This window comes from Peromyscus californicus, unplaced genomic scaffold (genome assembly GCF_007827085.1).
Source record: "Peromyscus californicus insignis strain IS unplaced genomic scaffold, ASM782708v3 Scaffold_5__1_contigs__length_169319896, whole genome shotgun sequence".
NCBI lineage: Eukaryota > Metazoa > Chordata > Mammalia > Rodentia > Cricetidae > Peromyscus > Peromyscus californicus.
Window position 1 is genome coordinate 105,162,878 of NW_026294573.1, and position 17,436 is coordinate 105,180,313.

General features: G+C 49.7%; 1 protein-coding gene across 6 annotated transcripts in view; it reads left to right on the top strand.

Moving 5' to 3' along the window:
- Positions 1 to 17,377, top strand: part of Fam219a (family with sequence similarity 219 member A) — a 57,128-nt gene extending 39,751 nt beyond the window's left edge. For 2 of the 6 annotated variants that reach the window (XM_052715443.1, XM_052715445.1), the window contains exons 2-6: positions 9,685 to 9,784; positions 12,672 to 12,774; positions 12,953 to 13,033; positions 13,559 to 13,613; positions 14,100 to 17,377. In XM_052715443.1, the coding sequence (XP_052571403.1) occupies positions 9,685 to 9,784; positions 12,672 to 12,774; positions 12,953 to 13,033; positions 13,559 to 13,613; positions 14,100 to 14,258 (498 nt within the window). In that variant the 3' untranslated portion in view covers positions 14,259 to 17,377. The remainder of the gene's footprint in view (positions 1 to 9,684; positions 9,785 to 12,671; positions 12,775 to 12,952; positions 13,034 to 13,558; positions 13,614 to 14,099) is intronic. The other 4 variants (XM_052715447.1, XM_052715449.1, XM_052715444.1 and 1 more) reach the window with 3 other exon arrangements.
- Positions 17,378 to 17,436: the final 59 nt, after the last annotated feature.

The window sequence follows — 17,436 nt, forward strand, 5'->3', positions numbered from 1 at the left end:
TGCTGCTGCCAGAAGCTGAAGTAGGAGCCTAGTTTGGTGGCAGCCTGTCTCAGTAAAACAATAGTAATACGGTGATCAGAGTAGAAGACACCACGTGCTTCTCTTTGGGGTTTTTAGTGTGTGTGTACATGGGCATACACGTGCATCCATATGCCTGTGGAGGCTGGAAGAGGGTGTTGCATCCCCAGGAGCTGGAGTTACACACATTAGTGAGTCACCAATGAATGTGGGTGCCGGGAACCAAACTCTGGTCTTCTGCAAAATAGTAAACATGCTTGACCACTGAGCAGTCCAGCCCATACATGTTTTCCTTTAAATGTGCTATGCATGTATATTAGTTTGTGCTTTCTGGTTATAGAAACAAAATTCAACTGAAGTTATTTTACCTAAAACAAGAGACTAGTCTAAAGGGCACTAGAATTCCTTCAGGGCTTTCCTTTTCCTCCTATTTGTGGTATTGAGGATTGAACCCAGGACTCTGTGCATGCTGAGTACTCTGCCACAAAGCAACACCCCTCACCCCAACACTATGGTTTTGCAGTGAAGTGCTCAAGGGTAGGGAAGCTCTGGAGCCAGAGCCTGACCTGGGCAGCTCTTTCCATCTCCCCTTCCCGCTGGCCACAGGCATTCTCTATTAATCCCACTTGCCAGTTCTCAAGGACATGGCTGGCTCTGTCTCGTCCAAGCATATATCCAGAGAGGTGGGGCACACAGAATCAGCCCATCCTGTGCCTCTTCCAGCTTGAAAAGAAGAGGAAACTCCAGAGAGCTGCCTACCAGCTGTAGTAGGCACAAAAGACCAGTACACTGGACTAGTAACAGACACTGTCTCAAAGTGGTGAGATAAAGGTGATTTTTAAAAAACTGAGCACTGGGGCTGGAGAGGTGGCTACTCTTCCAGAGGACCCAGCTTTGATTCTCAGCACCCACATAGTGACTCAGCAACTGTCTGTAGCTCCAATCCTAGGAAATCCGATGCCCTTTTCTGGCCTCTGCAGACATCAGGCACAAATGTGGTTCATAGAGTTAGATGCAAGCCAAACACCCATGCACATGGAAGGAAGGAAGGAAGGAAGGAAGGAAGGAAGGAAGGAAGGAAGGAAGGAAGGAAGGGAAGGAAGGAAGGGAGGAGGAAGAGATGGATGGAGGGAGTGAGGGAGGAAGAAAAGAAAACAAAAACAAAACAAAAAACCCACCTCTTACTTACATGAACAACCCAAGTTCCTAGACCTCAGATCTAACATGAGAATCCTTTGTGAGTGCATGTGAGCATGAATACATGCGTGTGTACATGAATGCATGTGTGTCTTTACCCCCAAGTGCTCTGCACAAGTGTAGTGTGTACTTCCTCCTGCATTCCCCTGCTGTTGTGTGCCCCACACTGGACAGAATGGACAATGTGTTGATTTTGTTTGAATTGAGTGTTTTATTAGAGGAAAAACTCAGGAGACTGGAGTTAAAACTAGTAAGAGAAGGCTCCTTGAGCAGGAACTCTCTGCCCTCACCCCAGACTGGGGCTTTGTAAGCCTCCAGCCTTTCTGTTCCCCTGATCTTTGTAAGAGCTCCAAACATCAGAGATTGTCTACCTTGTGTCTCCCATATATTCCCTCCAGCTCTTCTTTGGAGACCTTACCCACGAGAAGTCTGTCTTTCCCTATAAATGGGATCCCTAAAGACCTTCCTATGTCCCCAGAAGATAGAAGTCCCAGCCAGTTACTTGGCTCTAGAGGAGAGATGGAGCAAAAACAGGAGATAAGGCTTCTCTCCAGTGGTGGACACTCAGTGAAGCTAATGTGGTTTTTGCTAGCTCTCCCTCTTAATCATATCTTAGTATTTCTAGTTCTACACACTGCCACGAGTTGTCTGGGTGGACAGGTATAGACCTGAGCAAGAGTACTAAAGCCACAGGTAGTTGGTAAGCTGCCCTCTGGACAAATTGTGACAAGGACAGAGCTGGCCCTCTCCCATCAATATACCTACCTGCCAGAGAGTGGCCTGAGCCAAGGCCTCCCCTGATTTTCTATTTCTTATCAGCGTTATCTTTGCTGACTACAGCGTCCTGATATTTTGTCTCTCTTCCTTTCTGATTTCACCCAGGGTTGCATGACTCTATTCCAGAGGCATCCATTTAGCATTCCCAGCTCAGAACCTCCTTCTCCAGCTCCCTCTGAAACTGGAGGGAAATTCATTATGTGCTCTGTGAAGAAAGGTCAGATGCTGCTGCTGTGTGCGTCTTACTTCATTCGAAGTCCATTTCAGTTACCTTCTTCCTGAGAATTGCTGCTTGGAAATGAAGACAGAGGTTACGTTCCCCTGTGGGGAAACCAAAATTGAGTCCTTCCTGTACCTGAACCAACCACTCTCAGTACACAAAACATAAGCAGCATTGTTCAGCACCTCGGAGAGCGCCTTTCACCCCCGAGGCTGGATCATGATGCTGAAAGGTGAAGTATCATCAGCATGACCGTCCACTCCCACCAGCCGCCAGCATCCTCTCCAACTCCTTGGTGCTCACCTCTTCCTTTTCCTGACAAAGCCTTTGGAATGAACTCCCTCAACTTTCCGCTGACCTTTCTGACCCCGAATTGTCTACATCTCCCCACATCAGCACCTCCCTGGCCTTTCTGTAAAGAGCCCCCCTCTTCTAGTTGAAGGTCTGGCTGTCTGCTCCAGACTCCTTGATGTGCCCATGACAGTCTCCTTTTAGATACCTAACTCTTTCCTTTTAGTGTAGGATAGTGGCCATGTGTCCCCAGCCCTAAAGAACTCCTACAGCTTTGAAGTTTCCTGTGGCTATCATCCATTCTTGTTTCTTCCTTCTCCCATGCAGCTCCTTGAAATATCTACCCACTGCCTCAACTTCCCACTGTCCTGTTCCCTCCAAACCTCTTGTAATCTGGTCTCTGTTCCTGTACTTCAACTGAAACTGTGTCCAGGACTGCCTAGGATGTCTTTGTTTCTAAATTTCATCTTTATCTTGTGGACCAAGCTTCTCTTTGGGGCACTTGAAACTTCACAGCTTCTCACTTCTGTTCCTTCCTCATTCTGCTGCTCCAACTCACTCTCCTCCACATGTTCCCTGAGATGTCTGCTCCTCGAGGCTTCACCCCAGATTCTTATCTTTTCCATTCTGTCCATTCTCTCTAGGAAGATTATACTCCCCTAAGCTTCAGTCATGACCAGTTCCCGATCCCCAAAGCCTACTGACTGGTGATATCATCTGTTTCCCAAAAGATACCCCCAAACACAACATATCTCCAAATGAGCTAACCTGGTTTTCCTCGGCAGTGCCCTCCCTCTGCTGCTCTTCTGAGTAATTAGTATTTTTTTCTGCATACTCCAGACAGAAAGCTAGAGGCATACAGACACGTCCTCGTACACTTTGGTCTTCAGAGTATATCTCTGTCTTCTGCTTCTTAGTTCAGGTCCCTGCTGGCTTTCCTTTGCACAAATTATCTTTACCTACAGTCTTATTCTCTCAACACGTGTCTCTCACATAGCTGCTATAAAGAGTTCTTCATCCCAAATATGTTCATGTTACTCCTGTGCTTATGTTTTGTTTCCCCATTATCTTCTAAGAAAAAAATCAAAGTCAAGACCCACCTTCCACTGTGATCTGAGCCCACTTTATTTCTTTACTTCTGCCTTCCAGACTTCAGCTATAGCAAAACTGTCTGCTTCTGGAAAGTGCTCTGTCAGATGCAGGCCTCTGAACTTTTGCAAATGTTCCTAAATGTCCTTCCCAGGAACTGCCAATCCAAGCCCGTGTTTTGAGGCCACTCCCCATTTCTCCCTTTGTCCTGTTCCTTCTGCCTTTTGAGGCAAGGTCTCATTATGTACTCCTGGTTGGCCTGGAATTCACTCTGTAGACAAGACTGGCCTGGAACTCATAGATATCTGCCTGCTTCTGCTTCCCTAGGGGTTAAAGGCATGCGCGACCACACCCAACTCCCTCTACTTTTTATGTCATTTTACATTGATTGGCAATTATTGGACACTCCTTGGAGATAGGCCTATTGTCTATTTATCTCTGTGATACCTAGACTAGAGTTGTTATGAATAAGGAAAATGTAATCGTGGTGGAAGAAGACAGAATGCTCCCTAGTCCATCCCTTCCCCAACCCTGTGGAGAGAGTCCTTCCCATAGATAGCTGTGTGGTGCTAGAGCTGCAGCTGTGGGCTACTGGACACTCCCAGAGCACATTGCGCTTATACAGATAACATCTTTGTAGTTAATGCAGGTGTGGTGCTCAGCATTTACTATAGTGGGACATAAATTCTCACACACATCTTTGACGTACATTTCGATTTATAGTTGAAGAAACCAAAGTACAGCACTAGTAAATGACTGAGCTGGGATCTGAGCCCAGGGGCAGTGTCTCCAGAGTCTGGTGTGTGTGTGTGTGTGTGTGTGTGTGTGTGTGTGTGTGTGTGTGTGTGTGTGTGTGTGACAGAGACAGACACAGAGAGACATAGAGACAGAGAGTAGATACATGCTATAGTATTCATGTGGAAGTCAGAGGACTTTTGGGAGCTGGTTCTCTCCTTCCACTGTGGGTTCCAAGAATTGAACTCAGGTTGTCAGAATTTCTTGGCTAGCACTTTTGCCTGCTAAACCATCTCACGAGCCCCATAGCCTGTACCTTTTGCCACCACAATCTCCTTTTGGTCCGTGTGGCAAAGGGTGGGTTGTCTTCCTTTCATCAGATAGCCCCTTAGCTCTGAGAGCATGGTCACACCGCCCAAGCCTTTCCCATGGAAGAAAGGTATAGTGTGAACAATCGGGAGCCAGTCACACTGTCTATTGGGTATTGTGTGTTTCAGAGGCTCGTGGATCTGCATAAGGAACTATGAAACAAGTCTCATGTGCTTTGTTTTTGCCATCCAGAGTTCTTCTGGAGCAGACTGTAGATGATCATCCAGGAAAGCATTCTCTCCTGTCACTTCCCAGGCCCTTCCCTCCTACCTATGAGCCTTAAAGACGGAGTTTCTTCCGTCATGCCCACTTTTTGCTCATCCAGATCTATTCAGCTCACAGTAGGTCTCCTGGGTCCCAGCTTACTTTATCTGCTATACTACCCCAGCTGTGACAAGGCCAGGCAGCTGAGACCCTTGAAGAGTTAATACAGCTCCAGGGAAGGTATACAAATGTGGAGGTTTGCATGCAGGCTGATGTATGGCCCCACAGGAGGCGCAGCCTCCCAGAGGGCCATCTCTGTTCCAAGTCTTGGTCAGGTTCTCCTCAGCATCTTCCTTTCTAGCAAGGCCATTGGTTCCTTTAGTTCCTGTCAGGGCCCAGGTGTCCTTTATTTATTTGTTCATGTATTATGGGGCAGGGGAAGAAGAAGACATTGGGTCCCTTGGAGCTGGAGCTACAGGTGGTCTTGAGCTGGCTGATGTGGATGCTGGCAGCCGAACTCAGGTCCTCTAGCACAGCATGTGCTCCTAACTACTGAGCCATCTCCCAGTCCAAGTTTTCCTTTTATGTTTGGTTGGTTGGTTGGTTTGGTTTTTGGTTTTTTTGTTTTATTTCTTTGTTGTTGTTTTGTTGTTGTTGTTGTTGTTTTGAGACAAGGTTTCTATGTAGCCCTCGCTGTCCTGGAACTTGCTCTGTAGACCAGACTCAGAGATCTGCCCTCCTCTGCCTCCCAAGGGCTGGGATTAAAGAAGTATGCTATCATGCCCAGTTCAATTTTCCTTATTTTTAAAAACAAAAAATGGATAGAGGGTACGGAGATGGCTCATGGGCAAATTGGTTGCTGTGCAAGCATATGTCCCTGAGTTCAGATTCCTCGTACCCACGTAAAAGCTGAGCCTGACAGTGGGGCCTATAACCCCAGTGCTGGGGGAACAAAGTGGTGAAGACAGGCAGATCTCTGGGGCTCACTGGCCAGCCAGTCTAGCCTAACTGCAGCGCTCCAGAGTCAGTGAGAAGCAATAGGAACAGCCACTCAACATGGACCCTTCAGCCTCTCTACACACACAAGCATAGTGAGTGCACCCGCACCCGCACATGCACAGAAAGGTACCCAGATCTCACTAGCGCTGTTTTCTGTACTTTCCATAAAGCATTTTAAAAGACTAGACTGGATTAAATCAGTGAATTTTTAGCATTGTATTCTTATTATATTTATTTATTTGTGAGGGCTGGGAGGAGCCACAGCACACATGTGGAGGTCAGAGAACAACTTGCAGGAGTTGGTTCTCGCCTTCCACTCTGTGGGTCCCGGGGATTGTCAGCCTTAGTGGCAAGCACCTTCACCCACTGAGTCATCTCCCAGGGCTGTAGTTAGTGGGTTTTTCCTTAAGCAACAAAACACTTTTGCGAACCCAAAGTTTGCAGAAAGGTTAATATAGAAGTGAACTAATAATGGCTTTCTTTGATTGAAGGGAACCCAGGACCCTGTAACTACCATTCCTACATACATGCCCCACTTACATTTCCAGCCCCACCCAAAGCACAGGGTTCTGGGAATACAGGTTAATGAAAATTGCTGGACCACACTAACTCTAAGAATGCTTCTGGCTCTTTTGCTTCCTCTGGCTGTGTTGATGTTGTGCTGGCCATTAGCCTATAGCCCGAGCTATTAATCTTCTCTGCAGCCTTTGGAGGGTTTGTTTGAATGGTTGTAGAGACATGGATTGCTGTTAGGAACGTATTTCAGGCCCTGTCTCTGCTGAGTGTTTATTAATAATCTTGTTAATCCCCACTCTAGTTCCCGGATCTAGCTAACGCCTGTCGGAAGTCCTTGGGGGGCATTTTAAATTCTCTCTGATTCTTGGAGCCAGACACTTCCTTCTGCCTGAGTCCTCTCTGCTACTTCTGTTCATGAATATTTTACATTTAATCTCTATGCAATGGTCATGGTGCACTGCCTGCATTTCTCAGAGAAGACACTCAGAAAGTCTACAGCTTTTGATGGCACTGTGCCAAAGACCTTTGTAGTCGCCGCTTAAATGGCCTTCTCCCATGGACAGTGATGGAGGAGCTGCTGGAGAGAAGAGTCTGGTGTGGAGCTTCTCAGCCTGGGGCTTTGATCCTATGGTTTCACTCGGGATCAAATACTAGGAGGAACTGCCAGTGGGCCTTGAGAGCCATAATGGGGTCACCAACCAGAGATGCTCAACAGCTCCCCAGTCCTTGTCCTAGGTTCTGTCCTTCCTGAGTTTTCTGCCACACATGTTAACCACTGACACCTGCAACCTCAGAGAAGAAATTGACGCACCTATCTGTGCTGGGTCAGTACACTTCAGCCTACATTGCCTAGGGGTTTGTGTTCTCTAAAATCAACCTCAGGGGAAAAAAACAGTGAGACCAAACACCCATGTAGCAGGTAGAGTAGAGAGGGTCCAGGAGCAGGTTCAAGATTAAAAGGCCGCAATTTAGAAGTCATCATACAAAATGTCATCCAGACTGCAGGAGGCATCAGGTTTCTTCAAGGAGAAAATGGAGTCGGAAGGGTGCGGCCCTGCTGAGGAGACAAAGAGATGTGGATAGACACAGAAATAATCAGATAGCCGTGGGAGCATAGCATCCTGAGGAAGCCAGTTTCAAATGGATGCCCTGTGTGTCCTACCTAACAAAGATTACAGAAAGGATGAAAGACTGTGACTGATGAGCCTAGAAATGGACCAGATCTTCCCTAGTATGGTGCCACCAGCATGTTTACAGGATTGCCCATCTGAAAATCCCTCCCTCTGGATTTCTTGGGGGTGAGCTCACCCTGTGGACCAAGAGTAATGTCAGAGCCCAGCCATCAAGTCTCTGCCTCCCCCATGGGTAGCAGCTGAGAGGCCATTGGGGCCTCAGTGTGGATAAAGGCCACTGCAGACCAGCTTCTCCAAGGTGCAGTTTGAAGGGAGTCTCCCAGGGAGCTCTGAGAGTCGGGGGAATGAGGATTGGGACGGTTTGCCACATGGGAAGTTATCTGAGATTCGAGCGCTTCTGAGATGCAGGTACTTCTGAGATGCAGGCATTTCTGAGATGCAGGTACTTCTGAGATGCAGGTACTTGTGAGATGCAGGCATTTCTGAGATGCAGGTACTTCTGAGATGCAGGTACTTGTGAGATGCAGGCATTTCCGAGATGCAGGCATTTCCGAGATGCAGGTACTGCTATACCTCACCTGTCCCAGAGCTCCTGTCACCCTCTCACCTCACCATGGCTAAGGGGTAGGGTAGGGACTGAGGCAGAGAAAGAGGCCCAGGCTCTTCCCACAGGAACTTGAAAGCCACTGTGGCAGCCAAGCCCATCCAGGAACAGACCGTCAGGATTTCCCTCTCAGACATCTCGATTCTCCTTCTCACTGTAGTAACAAGTCGTGCGCGTGCCCACTGTCTCGTTTTTACTTTATTTTCATGTGTGCGATGTGTTTGTGTGTGCACAGTCATGTGTGAGAGAGCAGGTGTGCTCCTGTCATGCGTGCGTGTGAAGGTCAGGATAACTGGGAATGAATCAGTCCTGGCATCTACTGCCCTTTATTTTTATTTTATATACCAGGCTAGCTGGACTGTGAGCTTCTAGAGATCCCTGTTTCTGCCTCCATCTCACACGGTAGGAACACTGGGCTGTGGACACTCCGTGCTCCCAGCTTTCCCTGGGTTCTGGGGATCTGAACTCAGGTCCTTGTGCTTACACAGCACACGTCAGCCACTGAGCCGCTTCTCTGGACCTCACTTCATTCTAAATGGGTCACCAGGAGCTACACAGATCCCTGGACCTGATACTGGGGCCGGTCTATCTGCCTGTCTGCCTGCTTTCTGGCTCTTCAAGGACAGAACAAGCAGCATGGATCCTCTGCAGTCCTCGTACCTTAGGTTGACCACTCCAATCCCTGGTTGAAGATGGCAGCACTCATGGTGCACTAGTCATGCTGGTACTTAATTCAGAAATGCACAACCAGCCAGAGTGCAGAGAAGTGTCAGTGGACTGCCCAGCCGCAAACGGAGCCTTTTGTCACTTCCCCACAATGCACAGGGACAGTTGAGGAAGAGGGGGCAGAAAAATTATAAGAGCCAAAGGTCAGGGGGGACCAGACCAAAACGGTGTCTTCTGGACTCATAAACAACGGCAGCTGTGGTTACCTGCACAAGGCCACATAGATCCAGGCAGTCCATATTCTAGCAGGAGTGGAGAGGGGCACCCCTAACCTGCACCCCTAACTGGGGAACTATAGGCTGTTTATGGCTTCTGGGAAGGGGAGAGAGTCAATTTTCTTTTAAGACTGTGGCTGTTGGTGGGTCAACTATGCTCCGGTGGAAAGCCCACACCCAGACTAAGAAGGGCTCTCTCAGGGGAGACCTGCTCTGACCTTAATCTACCCTTAAACTCAGAGGGACAGAGACAGACCTTTTTCTTAGGAAATACATAGAAAAGCCTGAGAGCCAGACAGCATGTATATGAATTTGTAGAGGAAGTCTTGTGAGTTTTGGCAAGTTTGGGCTTTCTGGAGCAGCCTGGGTTACACAAGACTCTTGTTGGATGTGGTTAGGACATACATCTTAGCTTTTCTATTGAGGTCATAGTAAATGGGTCTGCCTCTCTCTCCCTGAACACTGGCCTGCTGCTGAAGTAAATGCTCCCGGAAACTCAGAGGGCAGATGAGAAGGTTTGTTTCAAGGTTCTGGGCAACCCCTGGGATCAGATGCTAATAGTTCCCTGTCTCTCTGCTCTCTCTCCCATAGGACCCAGCCGCCGCCTCTATCTCAGACGGAGACTGTGACGCCCGGGAGGGTGAGTCAGTAGCCATGAATTACAAACCATCCCCGCTCCAAGTGAAGCTGGGTGAGTGTGTCTGGGGGATGAGGGCGATGTGGGAAGTGAACAAGGTGCTCTCGGGCTGGGTTTACAGCAAGGTGCTACAATTAAAGTAGCTCAGGCTAGCTCAGGCTAGCGGATTCCAAGACTAAACCTCCAAGTAAGTCATTGGCACTCCTGGGCACCTTATGTCTTGAAAGACAAAGAAGGCAGTAGTGGTTTTCTGCAGAGTACTGGAACTCTAGGAGAGATCTCTGAGGCTAGAGGCACCAGGTACTCAAGGGGTGGCTGCAAGTGTGTAAAGCACAGAACCCCAGGACAGGACTCAGAAGGACCAGCCAGGAGCCTGCCTCCAAAAGATACAGCTGCTGCTATGTTTGAGGGACAAGTCTCAGGACCTGGATGGCTCCTGTCTGGGGACATTGACCCCTTCTTAGTGAACCACAGAACCCCTCTCCTTTCCAGATATCTCATCACCTTTCTCTTAGGGTGGATTCCATGTCCATTCTGATGTCCATTCCCTGTTTTGAAATCATCTGACTCCCACAGCTACCCAAAGCTCCCCTGCCTGGCCCAGTTCTTACCTTCTTCTCTGCTGAAAACTGCCCCCCCCATGAACCAAAATCTCATTGACCCAAGGCTACTAGAGACAGCAGACTTCCACTGAAAAAATGATTTCCTGAAGAAAAATTATAGCATGTCACACAGGAGAGAGCTGACCATTGAATACAGGTCATCACTGTCCTTAAAACTCCTCCATCATTCCAGCCATCTTTCTCAGAACAGCTCTAGCTGCCCACCAGAAATTGAGATCTTCCTCAGTTAAGACTGAGCCTCTTATCTCTTTAACAAGCTTCCCCTCCACAGCTATCACAATTCCTTTCCACGGGACCTGTTCTTTCAGTCTATTCAAAAAAATACAAATAAAACAGACCTTGGCTCTTTCCTTCTAGACCACATCCAGGCTGATTTCTAAACAGAACAGCAGTTCTCTCAATGGAATTGTTTGTCTTCCTAGGACATTCTATTCAGAGTACAGCTAGTTTTGTTTATTATTGTTTAATGCAACAATAAAAGTATTTTAAATGCATATAAGTTCTCTACTCTCTCCAGAGGCAACCATTCCAAGTTCTCGTAGTTTCATTTTGTACTTTAGCACAAATGGCATTGCATTGTACACATTTTGTGAGTCATGTTTGCTCCCACTACATAATGTCTCAGAGCCCCTATAGAAAATGACTTCGTTCTTTTAAATGGTTGCATAGTAGTCCATAGTCTGAGCCTTGCCAGCTTATTGTCTGCATTTTTTCATGATTTCAAACAAACTTAGCATGCTTTTAAAATAACATTTTTATTTCCTTCACCATTATATTACCACCAAAGCTCATGAAAATTCACAACTTGTCTCATTTGCGATAAAGAAAATCACCAAGAACTTTAAGGCAAATTGCATCCCCTAGAGGCTAGATGTAGTAATGGCAGTTACTGCCCGCTGAAGAGAGGCTGGAAAAACCCCTTGTAGAGTAAGAGGCAAAGAAAGCTGACGGGAAGTAGGATGAGAGAGCTTCAGAGGCGTGGGAATCAGGGAACATTTCAGGTGAGTCATAGGCGCTGTAATGGCCCCTCCCATCCTTATGCTCTTGCTTTTTTTTTTTTTTTTTTTTTTTTTGCTTATTTATTTATTTAGTTTTGTTGTGTTGTGTTTTTCATAACAGGGTTTCTCTGTGTACTCCTCGATGTCCAGGACTTGCTCTGTAGACCAGGCTGGCCTCAAACTTAGAGATCCAACTGTCTCTGCCTCCCAATTGCTAGAATTAAAGGCATATGCCACCCCCGCCCGGCTGCTCTTTCTTTTCTGAGACAACTTTCCCCCTGTGTTTCTGCCATAGAACAAGCCCTTTTCCTGGATCTTGGCTTTACTTAACATGAGTAAGAAAGAATGGTTGCCCCCTTCTGAACCCAGGCAGCTCCTGGTAGTAATAGCTGTCCTGCACCACTAAGTGGGTCACCAGATGTCCAGCTCCATAAGTGCAGTACAGGCCCTGGACCCCTAGCAGAGCTTGCAGGCTGTTCAGAGGCCTCTTGCCATGAACCCCTTGGTAGCTCCTTCCCCTTCCACATCAATCCCAAATGCCGTAGTCCCGGTCAAGGCTTTTGTGCTCTGAGGTTTGTTTTCTGAGATTGGGGGTATGTATGTGTGCTCTGAGTTTATAACCATTGGACGCCTTCCATCCCTGTGATATAGTACTTGATGAGTACTTGGTGATTCTGGTGTTTGAGTGAATAATTAACTGAATAAATGACTCCTTTCTCCAAACTCCACCTCCTTACCTCCTCTCCCCTCTATTCCATCCACAGTTGTGTTCACTTCTTGATTTGTTTTTGTACATACTTCTTTTGGGGGGTGGGCAGGCTTGAGACAGGGTTTCTCTGTGTAGTCCTTGCTCTCCCTAGAACTCACTCTGTAGCCCAGGCTGGCCTCGAACTCAGAGAACCATCTGCCTCTGTCTCCCAAGTGCTGTGATTAAAGACATGTGCCACCACTGCCTGGCTCATGATTTCCCTCTTAATGTCCTCTTTCCTACAGAAATTCCTCCCTGGCTGCCCCAGCCCTCTGTGGTCATCTCTTCTTCTCTAGCCTTTCCTTGACATCAAGCACACACTGGCTGCCCAACACAGGAACTGTGGTTCCCAAAAGCAGGACTCAGCCTCCTCCTTTCATCCACCACAGTCCTCCTCAAGTTATGCAGGGCCAAATGCATGTCCATAAGCATCAGGTGCCTGGCGGGCCATGGGCTCTCTGCCAGGTAGAGAAGTAAATGTGCACAAGAAAGGTCCAGGGCAGGCTGCCCCAAGCAGCAAGGCCTGGTGGCCCTGGGGCGGGACACAGCTTCTTTCCCATGGTCTCCTGCAGAAAAGCAGCGGGAGCTGGCCCGGAAGGGTTCCCTGAAGAACGGCAGCATGGGCAGCCCTGTGAACCAGCAACCCAAGAAGAACAATGTCATGGCCCGGACGAGGTAGGCATCCTCCCTGCCCCACTGAGACCCCACCAGCCAGCACCTGCTCTCCAGCCTCTCCCTCCTCAGGGGGACCCAGGGGGGAGGGGGAGGAAAATGAGGGGACAGGACCCCATCAAACCCTCCACCATGTTTGTGCGCTCCAGCTGGCACTCCAACTCCCCAATTCTTTACCCAGGCTGGTCGTCCCTAATAAAGGCTACTCCTCGCTCGACCAGAGCCCCGATGAGAAGCCACTGGTAGCTCTGGACACAGACAGGTGTGTATGGGGCCTGGGGGCAGCTGCGCAAGCCCATGATCCTTTGTGAGCACAGATGGGCTGGACAGGCCACACCTGCCATATTACTGGAAGGGGGGTGTTCTTCAGCCAGGAGCTCTCCGTGGGTGAAATTTCCCAAGGGGATTGTTTTGTTTTGTTTTTAAGGAATGGGCATGGAGAGGACATAGTGAGAAGAGCCCTATTATGGGAGAGCATCAGGCTAGCCAGAAACTTTGAGAAAATCCAGCCAGCCAGGATGATTTGAACCTAGAGAGAAAAAGTTAACAAACAGACACACCAGGACTAGGCAGAAAGGAAGAGACGTAGCAGTTCTATCCAGAAGGCATTTAAGAAGCCACTTTATTTGAAGGTTGAACTGGGAAACCTGTCATTGCAAACATATATTTGCGTAATAAGCACGGATTATTAAAATCATACTGTTGGGGGACGGCGGGTATGGCAAAGATACTGAGAATTTTCTATTTAATTTTCCTGAATCACTTCCTCTCTCCTTTTCTCGGCCAGCGATGATGACTTTGACATGTCCAGATACTCTTCCTCTGGCTACTCCTCTGCAGAGGTGAGGCTCCACCCCTTACCTCCACAGACTATGGGAGCCGGAACTGCCTCCGCCAGGCTGCAAGACTGGGCCTCTTAGGGGGCAGAAGGCAGGCAGATGGGGCAGAGCCCTCTGAGGAGGGGGCTCCGCGAGAGTCGGGAGAGCCTGGGAAGAAATCGCTACCCTGAATCGCAGTGAGCCTGGGGTTCTTACAGCGGGGCTCTAAAATAGAACAGGGTGACGTGCAGGCAACATGTTCCAGGAGTGGGCCTGAAACGGGAGCACCCCCGAACAGAAACAAGGGTCAAGATGGGAAGTTGATCTTTGGACTGGGCAGGGGTCTGTAGAGGGCCTTAGGAAGACTTGCCTGGGGGAAATGAGGCCCGAGCCAGACCGGAGTTGGAAATAAACCTGATATGAGAAGGGGCTGTCTCTGTGGCCTCGGGGTGGCAGTGGCGGCCTCAGCCCGGGGTGATGCCTTCCAGCTGACTCGAACCTTTTCTACAGCAGATCAACCAAGATTTGAACATCCAGCTGCTGAAGGACGGCTACCGGTTAGACGAGATCCCCGACGATGAGGACCTAGATCTCATCCCCCCCAAGTCCGTGAACCCCACCTGCATGTGCTGCCAGGCCACTTCCTCCACCGCCTGCCACATTCAGTAGCGGGCGGGGTCGCCGCGGCGCACGGGGCGGGGCCGAGTCGGGCCAGGTGGGGCCGGCAGGGGCAGACCCCTACCCAGCTGGCCCACTGGCCCCCTTACAACCCCGAGCCCCTTACAGCCGCCAACCTCGTAACAGTCATTGCTTCCTCCTATGGTAGGACGTGTACCTCTGTGTGTTCATGGAGCCGGAGAAACCAAAACCGGGTCTGTCTCCAGCCCCGGGGCTGGGGGTGGGGGCACTGTATGTTCAGTTACTTGGGGGAAACTACCCCAAGCACCCTGCCACCTCTCCCCAGAGCTGCAATCAGGGGCAGCACTGAAGGCCAGGAGGCCAACTGTAAGCAGTCGGGTGAAGGGATCACAAGGCCAGGGGTTTGGCCCCAGTGCCAGTGAAGCCATGAATTCCCCAACTCCAGCCTGGAAAGGAAGGAAAGGGATTTGGAAAAGAAAAGGCCCCAAGCAATGGGGACAGTTCTCAACACCTCAGAGCCCCTCCCCACCCCGTGCCAGCCCGTATACCTATTTGTGTTTCTGCCTCATCTCCAGATGGGAAGCCCGGCAAAGCTGTCCAAAGGGTACTGCCTCTCCACAAGATCACTGCCTTCCCCCTCTGCTCTGTCACGCTCCCACTTCCTTACTTGCTGAGGATTGGGGGCGGGTGGTGTGAGTCTTAGAGAGAGGCCAGGTTTGGGGTGGTAGGACCTGTTCTCAGAGCCTCTAACCAATGCATCTGTCTCTACCCTGTCTCTACCCCTCTCCCAGTCTCCTAGCTATTGGTTCCAGGCTGGAAGCAAGAGATAAGACTGGCCCCCAGTTCCCAATTCCCCCTAGCTAGAGGTCCAGGAGGCTGGCTTCCAGAAAGGCTTTTCAAGGGCAAGCTTAAGAAAAAATTGTGCACCAAGTAGCTGTGTGGATGTGGTAGGGTGTGTGTGTATGAATGTGTGTCTGTGTGTGTGTGTCTGTGTGTCTGTGTGTGTGTGTCTGTGTGTGTTAAACCTGTCTGTCCAGGTCAGCCTGGTGGGTGTGTCTGTGTGTGTATGAATGTGTGTGTATATGAATGTGTGTCTGTGTGTGTCTGTGTTTGTCTCTGTGTGTGTGTCTGTGACCATGTCTGTGTGTATGAATGTGTGTCTGTGTGTGTGTGTCTGTGTGTGTTGAACCTGTCTGTCCAGGTCAGCCTGGTGGGTGTCTGTGTGTGTGTCTGTGTGTGTTGAACCTGTCTGTCCAGGTCAGCGTGGTGGGTGTCTGTGTGTGTGTCTGTGTGTATGTCTCTGTGTATTGAACCTGTCTGTCCAGGTCAGCTGGTGGGTGTCTGTGTGTGTGTCTGTGTGTGTGTCTCTGTGTGTTGAACCTGTCTGTCCAGGTCAGCTGGTGTGTGTGTGTGTGTGTGTGTGTGTGTGTGTGTGTGTGTGTGTGTGTGTTGAACCTGTCTGTCCAGGTCAGCCCGGTGGGTGTCTGTGTGTGTGTGTGTGTCTGTGTGTATGAATGTGTGTCTGTGTGTGTGTGTCTCTGTGTATTAAACCTGTCTGTCCAGGTCAGCCCGGTGGGTGTCTGTGGTGGGGAAATGACTGTGATCTGTTGACTGGACATAAGGCTGCCTGGGAATGCAGTCAACTGAGGACGTAGCCTGGCAGTCAGAAGCCTGGGTTCTGACCCCGGCTCTGACATTCTCCCTGAGCTCTTAAGCAGTTCCCAGGCTTTTCAGGGCTTCAGTTCTCTCAACTGGAAAATAGAGAAGAGCTGACATTACTGACAAAGTCTTTTCATATCTGAAGGAATTTCTTCACAGGAATTTCTGCAGAGGGCTAGAGAGCTGTCTCTGAGCACAGCTAGAAGGTGCCCTGAGGTGCGTGCCTGCATAGGCGTGGGAAGCACATGCAGATTTGTTTGGAAAAGAGGGTGTGTGTGTGTGTGTGTGTGTGTGTGTGTGTGTGTGTGTGTGCATGCACGTGTGGCTGTACGGGGTGTCATGCATACTGTTGCTTCTGCTGCTTTTGCTGATCTGGGGGAGGAAAGCTGAGGATACAACTCGATGCCGAGGAGATGGTAGCTCCCCTGGCTCGCAGTAGACCTGCCCTCATATAAAGACAACTGAAAGCCTCAGGTGGCTTGGCCTATTCCCCAACAGCCTCCTCTCACCAAGCCAAAGTGGCCAAAGTGTGGCTTCTCCAGGCCTCCTGCTGACACCCCACACAGGCTGGGGTTTCCACTGTCATGGCTACCACTCACATACCACTCTCTGGGTACCAGTCCTGGGAGGTGGGGGCTGGAGTGGGCGTGGTGAGAGGAAGTGTGGGGCTGTCGGCTTAGGAAGGGAAGCACCTCTCCCTTACCACCCGTGGCTGCCCACTCCAAAGTATCAGAGTGTAGCTGTCGACTCCCCACACCTCCAGTCCACCTTCCCTCCCCTAGTGCAGAGATCCTAATTAGATAGAGAAAATGCCAAGGGAGGCAAGTCAGAAAGTATCCACAGGGGCCACAAGGCCCATAGTGGCCCCCATCTGAGTCCCTCTACCACCCTGGTTAACACCCCATTACCCCTCATCTGGGCCCCAGAACTAGAACTCCTACTGCCCCCACCCCACTGGGCTCTTTGACTCACCCTTCTAGAACATGGGTACCTCCTCTTTGTAGACTGCTGCCTCTGCTGCTGACTTACTGTGGGATTCTGGCCCATCAATGTCTGTGGCCCTGAGAGCCAGGGAAAAGTGCCCTCCCCACAGGACACACTCGTTCATTAGCAGGCCAGGGCTTTAGACTGGGGTAGTATATACACCGTGGGTAGGGGCAGGAAGCTGGCAGCCAGCAGCTTCTGTGTCCAAGGAGAGTCCAAGGTCCCCTCCTCCCTCCCTGTCTGGAAGTTGAAGGGGAATAGCCAGGGCCTTAGCGTGCCCCAGCTCCCCCCACCCCTTGTAGATACTGCCTTAACACTCCCTCACCCTCGGCTGTGGCTGCCACCCAGCCAGGTTTCTCCGCGCTCACTAATTTATTTCCAAGAAGGTGTGTGGAAGACATGAGCCGTGTATAATATTTTTTTTAACATTTCCATCGCAGTATTGACCATCATCCTTGGTTGTGTATCGTGTAACACAAATAATGATATTAAAAGCATCAAACAAGCCAGATGTGTCTCCTTACCTGGGCTGTGGGCTGAGAAGGGGAGAAAACTCACCCCCTGG